This window comes from Simochromis diagramma, unplaced genomic scaffold (assembly GCF_900408965.1).
Source record: "Simochromis diagramma unplaced genomic scaffold, fSimDia1.1 OVJJ01000640.1, whole genome shotgun sequence".
NCBI classification, from domain to species: domain Eukaryota; kingdom Metazoa; phylum Chordata; class Actinopteri; order Cichliformes; family Cichlidae; genus Simochromis; species Simochromis diagramma.
In genome coordinates, this window is record NW_024387439.1 from 131,971 (window position 1) to 140,263 (window position 8,293).

Sequence of the window (8,293 nt, forward strand, 5' to 3'; positions counted from 1 at the left end):
AAATAAAAAGTTTACTGTCAAAATCTTTATTTATTGTTGAAAACTCACAAACAACTGATAAGAAGCCTGATTTAAAAGCTTTTATCAGAGATGAAGAGATACACAGACCGTCCTCACTGATTTCTCTGTGAATGATTGTTTCCATTTGTGTGTTTGTTCTTTAACGCTTGTTCAGCTTCATTACAGCAAGAAGACAAGAATTCAGTTTAGACTAAACATATGTATCAGCGCTAAAACTGACCTTGAAAATTAAACACATTCAAAACTTCTGACGGCGTCAGTTTATCAGATCAAATGTCACAAATGCAAATGAAGAACATGGCTGACTGAGAAGTCTCCTCTCCTGTCTCTCCGGATTACTTCCCACATTCTAAGGCATGTTACACTGGTCTGTCCTGTTTGTAACCCACCTCCCTACATCAACCACTGCAGGGTTATGGGGTTCTGCCTGGTGCAGAACTATTTCCTCATTTGTTTCCTGGTTTAATTCTGTTTTTTGTTTGCTTTTAATCCTCCTGTAAATATGATGCACTAACTCACTACTTTAAAGAACAAAATGAATTAAAAAACTGGACTGTTGACTGTTTAACAGAGATTTATTTTTGTCTCTTCTCACAGCAATCCCGCTGAATCAGCACCAAAGAACACACAGCAAACCCTCTGAGCTTTGCTTCAGGCTATCATGTTATTCATTATTAGAGCAACCAGTGATAACAATCTGATGTGTGTTTACTTAAACTCGGTAAAAGGATTCCTGCCAGCTCTGTGCTGACTTCTGATAAACCTTCTTTAACTAGAATTTAAAGATGTTTGTGTCATGTTTCAGCTGTGTGCAGGCAGGGATTGGACCCAAACACAAACTCACTGACACAAAGAATAAACTCAAAAAGCCACAGCCACTACTATGGATGATTTTTAATGAATTTTTGAAATAGACAAAATTGTAGTGTATTGACTGTATTGAACTGAACATAAGTTCCCTGCAATTTCTGAAGAATATTACAGTAAATCTGGCTGAAACTTGGCCCAGAGGTACAGCAGGTTTCCCAGAGGAAGAATGTGTTTAAAGTTTGACCTCAACTATTAAGGATGATTTTTAATGAATTTTTGAAATTTACATAATTGTAGTGTATTGGCTGTATTGAATTGAATATAAATGTCCTCTAATTTCTGAGGAATATTACAGTGAATATGGATGAAACTTGGCACACAGGTACAGTAGGTGTCCCAGAGAAGGAATGGGTTGAAAGTTGGACCTCAACTACTAAGGATGATTTTTAATGAATTACTGAAATTTCCATAATTGTAGTGTATTGGCTGTATTGCGTTGAATATAGGTTGAATATAGGTTTCTTGTAATTTCTGAGGAATTTTACAGTAAAATTAATTTCTGACATTTCCATAATTGTATTGACTGTATTGGGCTGTTCCATTGTAATTTGTGTGCGCGCGTGCGCGTGTGACTGTCCGCGCGCGCGCACGTGTGCGCGGGTCTAAGCTTTCAATCGGCATATAAAGCGAAAAGTCGCTACCGTACAGACTAGTGTAAAAGCGCAAGGAAATTTATGCGGCGGATAAGAGGCGGCTGGCTTGACCGCGGCTCACAAATGACGGCTCACTTTACCGCGGTTCGTTCCAACCCCTCCCTTTATCTTGGCTGAAAGAAAAAGAAACACGCACTTTCCTTCCTTCTTTCATTCAAACGTTAGCTCTAGATGCAAGTTTATTTAAAAATCTGAATTTATCAGTAGATTAGCCGAATAAAAACTAATTTGGAACACCATTTATAGAAAACAGGAAACAAAACTGTGTGATCAGCAAATCTATGCGCTGAAATGGATATTTGGATAACTGCGTCACAGTTGTGGATTTTGTTTTCTATCTACCCCCTGAAGTTTACTTCTGCAGGTGAGATGTGCTAATAATGCTTTCGATTATGCTCAGCGAGTTCTGACTTGATGACATGTTTTTAATGAGTTTTTGCTGCCTTTTATTAGTGAGCACTTGACATATTTTACCGACATAACCAACCAGGTGGTTACTGACGTCTATTCATTCATTCATTTGCTGATCAGAGTATACACATGGTCATAAATCAGTGGGTCCATTCAAATAGTTATGATGCTTCCTGTGGAGAGAACAGAAACTACGTCCGTGGCAGTTTTCTCCTAATCTTAGGGAGCTTCATTATTCCTTTTTTCCGCAGTTTAGCACAGGATGCACAGCAACGCAGCCCCCCCTGCTTACGCGGAATAGAATAAAATAGAATGGAAAGCACCTTTATTATCCCATAAATTAGAAATTTATAGTCGTTGAAAGTAGTCCTATATACATAAGCAACCGAAATTCATATACACAGATAAAAATGTAGAGAGATTTGTACACAAGTGTGGGTGGTGTATGAATGCTCTTGGGGAAATATACAGTGTACAAACAAGCTGTTAACAAGCAATTACAAAAAAACTGCTTAGCTTAGACAACATCCTCTCTCCCCAACCTGCTCGATGGACTTCAGTGGACAGTCCAGCACAGAGCTGGCCCTCCTGACCAGTTTGTTGAGTTTTCCCCGTCCCTCCGCTCCACCACTCCAGCAGACCACATTATAATAAATAGCTGACGCCACCACAGTGTCATAAAATGACCTTAGGAGTGTCCTGTTCACCCCGAAGGATCTCAGCTGCCGCAGCAGGTGGAGACAACTTAGACCCTTTTTGTAAAGTGTATTTGTGTTCGTGGACCAGTCCAGTTTGTTATTGAGGTGAACATCCAGGTATTTGTACTCCTCCACTGTTTCAGTGTCCAAACCCTGGATGTTCACTGGTGTAATAGCGGGTGGCTTCTTGGTGAAGTCAATCACCATCTCCTTCGTCTTGCTGGCATTGATGCGAAGATGGTTCTGTTCACACCAGTTGACGAAGTCATTGATGACCCCCCCCCCCCATGTATTTCAGTTCGTTTCCCTCCGACACCCGCCTATGTTGTTCAGTTTATTAATGGACGTATTAAGAATAGGAACTAGATGTATAACTTCGATATTAAATAACATTTAATACTTGTGTGGTGGTTTGACCAGTGTGCATAACTCCAGTGTCTTCTGATTGGCTGCTTTAGAAGTGAACAGTTATACTTGGATCCCTTTAACCTCTTTGCTCTGTGTTGTTTCCTCATTCAGACCAGAAAAACATCACAGCTCAGCCTAAAGAGGACGTTATTCTGACATGTCGAGCTCCAAACAACAACACCATGATTGTACAGTGGAGCACAACTGACCTGGGATATAAATATGTCCTTGTGTACCGGGACGGTAAATTTGTTCCAGAACAGCAGCATCCATCTTTTAAGAACCGGGTGGATCTGCAGGACAGACAGATGAAGGATGGAGACGTGTCTTTGATTCTGAAGAATGTGACGATTAATGACACTGGAACATACGAGTGTCGCTTCCCTTTGGACTCATCGGATCCCATCTGCAGCATCTATCTGACTGTTGTTCCTCCAGGTGAGTGAGTAGAGTTGAGTGTGTGTGTGATCAGAGGTGAAGCTGCTTCCTGGTTGTTGATGTTTGTTTCTAAAGATGTTGTTGATGAGACTTTGTAGAAAGCAGCTGGTCTGAGTGATGTGATCAGAGTGCAGTAGATAATGTCTGACAGCAGTTTGAAGAGGAAATGGATTCTGTTCTGTTCTTCACTCATCACCTACCTGACAGCTGACACCTCACACCTGTTTCTCACCTGCAGGTCCAACAGGAGGACACACAGAGGATGGAGAGAAGGAGGATGGAGCACAGAACTCTGGACTGATAGTTGGTCTGTCAGTTTCTGCTCTGCTTCTTGTTGCTGTTGTTGTTTTGATCTACAGAAAACATAAGAAGCCGAATCAGGATTCATACTAACATCCTGCTGAAATTCATTATGTTTGAAACATCTCACAGCTTTTCCAACTGAGCTCTGAGTCTCCTTCTGTTGCTCCAAATTACCAACGTGTCACTCAGCGCAGGACTAAACAGATAATCTCAGGACGTGTTTATCATGAAACGTGTGCTAAAGGTGTGCTAAGGGTTTTTCTAAAGGGGATTTATTTATGGGACTGAAAAACTGACTGAAATTCTGGATTCTCTTCTGTTCTTTACTCACCACCAGCTCACACCTTCTTCTCACCTGCACGTCCTCCAGGAGGACATGGAGGGTTTGTGGGACTGGTAGTGAGTCTGTCAGTTTTGGTGTGTTTGTTCTTGTACCTAATGATTTGATCTGTAAAAAAAGAAAAGGGAATGGTGTTGAATATGTGATTTCTGCTTCTCAGAGATCCTGTTAAAGTCTAAAGACACTGGGAGGGTTTCACACTGTTTGGAGCAGGGAAACAGGTACTAATGGTGCAATACTGACTGATGTGTTTGTGGATATGAACTCGTACACATGAACATACCTCAGGTTCATATCTGCAAATTCATGTCCCAGGGCACAAACTTTACATTTAAAGCTTTTAAAGAGTGAAAATTTTACATTTGGACATCTGTGGGGTTGGTGATGGAGGGAATCATTTCACAGTTTTCTACAATTATTAATTAAAAATGCATCACTTTAAGCATTAAATCTATTAAGTTAGATGAGGTTTTGGGATAAAATCGTTTACACTCTTTAAGCTCTGTTTCTTGGTTGTCATGGTGATGCATCCTTGGCAAGATAAATGAAAAATATATATAATACAAAGTCATCGTGTTGACTGTCATGAACATTTTTATAACTCCCTCTTTACAACTGTCTTTACTGTGTAATTTTCCTAAATTTACACAAACAGGGATTTTAGACTGTAAAAGTGAATTTTGCTCAGCTAAAATTACAATTTTTGTTTTATGAAAACTGAAGTAAATGCAGCAGTGACTGGAAAATGACCTGTTCTACAAAATAGACCATCTCAGTACCACTGACTTTATGGTATTTTTTTTTTAATTTGTTTATTTATTTCCTTCAGCAGGTACTTGAACTTCCTTCAGTGGAAAATGGAAACAGAAGTGTTACAACAACCTGTGTTTTACATTTCTTATTTGTGAAACTTTGCTTTTTTTTTCTGTGTAAACCAACAATTTGACAAAGTAATTTAATAATTTAAATGCTGTGATCTGTATAAAGAACACTGTTGCTGTTTGTGCATGTGTCAAGTCAGCCATGAAATCCTGAAGGTATCAGAGTAAAAAAGCTGGTTTAGATTTCATTTGTTTGTTTCTCACCTCTCCTCCAGGTGTCTTTTTTTTCTGCTCAGTGTTCTGGAGGAAAGTGTGCAAGGAAGGAGGAATGTTGTGCGACATGTGTTGATTTGATCACTTACAGCAGTTTCTCTCATGTACTGTTCACCTGTTTACATTTTCTGTGAACGATACATCAACCACTGCCCGACTGTTATGGGGTTCAGCCTGGTGCAGAACTTTTCCCTCATTTGTTCCCTGGTTTAATTCTGTTATTTGTTTGATTTTAATCCTCCTGTGAATCTGATGCACTGAGCCACTGATGTGGAGAACCAAAGAAATAAAAAACTGGACTGTTGACTGTTTAACAGTGATTTATCTTTGCACCTTCTCACTGATTCCTGCTGAATCAGCACCAAAGAACACTGAGCTGAGCTTTGCTTCAGGTCATCATGTTATTCATCATCAGAGGATGTCTTTCTTTGGTTCCCTTTGGTTTTCTGTCTTTTAAATCAGGCTTTATATATATTCTGTCTTTTGGTTTTCTGTCTTTCTTTGGTTCCCTCACTGCTGTGAGGAAGACACTGCATGCTCTCCTCTACATAAGCAGCCTTTAGAAGTTAAATCTATCAGTTAAAAAACCATAACCAACAGGTGGCAGCACACCACTCTCCTCAGTAATACCCCATGATAACAGCCACAAAAAGGCCTATACTCCACTTTAAGACCTGTTTCTGTTTGCTCAGTTGTTTAAAATAACAGGACCTCCAACTGTTCTTCTGCTACTGTTTCTCAGAGTGCTCCACCTCCATCAGTCTGTTCTGAATTTTGTTTTAACCTCTTTCAGACCAGAAAACCATCACAGCTGATTGTGGATGCCACTTTAACACGTTGAGCTCAAAAAAATAGGATGGATGTGTCCTTGTATATGAGATGAGCATTTGGATCCAGAAAACCAGCATCCAAGTTTCTTTGATTCAGAGCTAGTGGTGCCACGTGATGCTGTGAAGGCTGAATCTGAGCCTGTGGGTGCTACAAAGCTTCCTTTAATAAGGAATACGATTTTTTTTCTCTGTATGTATTATTGTAGGGTCTACTTTCCAATATAACACACCTTGAGTTGACTGTTGTTATGATTTGATGCTGTCTAAATAAAAAAACTGACACATTGAATGTATAAGAGAACACGGCAGGAAGTCTACTGAGATCTGAAAACAGTCCAGAGGTGGCCGAGGTGATGATCTTGAATGTGAGATGAGCCGAGAAGGTTTCTGATCTTTACATATCCAGTTCAGAACTTTTCACAACTCATATAATAATGGAATATAACCATTATGATAAATATTTGTATGTGTTTTAAATAAATATTATGGCTACACTATGATCACAAATTAGATTTAAAAGTGCAAAATAAAAGCTTAAAGGAGTTAATAAAGTGCTTAATTAGCTGTGAGACCCTGCTAACTGTGGCCCCATTATAATGCACTGTCTGAAGTGATTTACTCTACGTCTGTGTCCTCCACCTCTCTACTTGCTAAAAGCTCCACTACGCTCACCTGCTGTTCTCCACCTGCCGCCTGTTCTCACAGTAAAATCAGGCTCTGCAGAAAAGTGCACAGAATACATTTCAGATCAGCTCTTTAATGTTCATAAGAGTCACTGTGTTTTGATGACTTCGGTTTTGAATAAATAAAGCAACACAGACAATAACAAGAATCTGCAACAATAACTATAACTAAAAAGTATGTTTCCTTGTCTCTTCTATCCTTGCCTCCTCTGTCCTTGTTATTATCTTCAGTGCATCAGAAGACAAAGCTCCGGTTAGCTCTGAGCTCACAATCCTCCACTGAGAAGAGAGTGAAATTCAAGGTCACATGACTGAAACTGTCATGTGGACCAAAGTTAATTATATGTCATGAATAACAACAAGGTTATACTACTGAGACGTGTCTGTCCTGCTGCTCCTGTTTTCATATCAGTGAAATAATTATGCTACAGGAAACTCTGGTTTGTCTGTCGTCACTGAAACAAAATTCGAAGCAGCTTTGCTTCAGAGTGCCTGTTTTACAGTCTCAGTGTGAGAAAGATCACCAAAGCAGCCTTTCAATATCATGTTTACATTTAGGATGTACTTGTGAAGTTTACTATAGATAATGAAAACTACACACTCAAATTAGGTGTGAAAAACCTAACTTGAAATTGAGCACAAACAATCTACTGAGAACGTTTATGAACAATAAAAGTCCCACTTCAGTGATCACAGTCCAGCCTTTGGTTTAAAGTTTATTCTAATATAAGATGATATGGTAATGCTATAGACATAATAATAAAGGTAATGTTTAATGTTTATGGATGGTGGCATCCTCTTCTAGATTTGTAGACTTTTAACAGTGAAACAGCCACATGTTCAGTCTCCACTAATAAAATAAGCAGATAAGTAAACCTGGGTCAGGCTGTGGTTGCCTTTCTTGTCCTACAAGCATAGACTGAGCTTTAGGAGCTCATCTATGTCACAGAAAAATAAAGTTTACTGCCAAAATCTTTATTTATTGTTGAAAACTCACAAATACCTGATAAGAAGCCTGATTTAAAAGCTTTTATCAGAGATGAAGAGATACACAGACCGTCCTCACTGATTTCTCTGTGAATGATTGTTTCCATTTGTGTGTTTGTTCTTTAACGCTTGTTCAGCTCCATTACAGCAAGAAGACAAGAATTCAGTTTAGACTAAACATATGTATCAGCGCTAAAACTGACCTTGAAAATTAAACACATTCAAAACTTCTGACGGCGTCAGTTTATCAGATCAAATGTCACAAATGCAAATGAAGAACATGGCTGACTGAGAAGTCTCCTCTCCTGTCTCTCCGGATTACTTCCCACATTCTAAGGCATGTTACACTGGTCTGTCCTGTTTGTAACCCACCTCCCTACATCAACCACTGCAGGGTTATGGGGTTCTGCCTGGTGCAGAACTATTTCCTCATTTGTTTCCTGGTTTAATTTTGTTTTTTGTTTGCTTTTAATCCTCCTGTAAATATGATGCACTAACTCACTACTTTAAAGAACAAAATGAATTAAAAAACTGGACTGTTGACTGTTTAACAGAGA

General features: G+C 39.2%; 1 protein-coding gene across 1 annotated transcript; it reads left to right on the forward strand.

Annotated features, from left to right (window-relative positions):
- The first annotated feature begins 1,551 nt into the window (after window positions 1-1,551).
- Window positions 1,552-5,540, forward strand: LOC120722474 (butyrophilin-like protein 9). Its single transcript, XM_040013502.1, has 3 exons — window positions 1,552-1,908; window positions 3,173-3,499; window positions 3,738-5,540. The coding sequence occupies exons 1-3, from the start codon at window positions 1,836-1,838 to the stop codon at window positions 3,890-3,892; spliced, it is 555 nt and encodes a 184-aa protein (XP_039869436.1). The 5' UTR covers window positions 1,552-1,835; the 3' UTR covers window positions 3,893-5,540.
- Window positions 5,541-8,293: the final 2,753 nt, after the last annotated feature.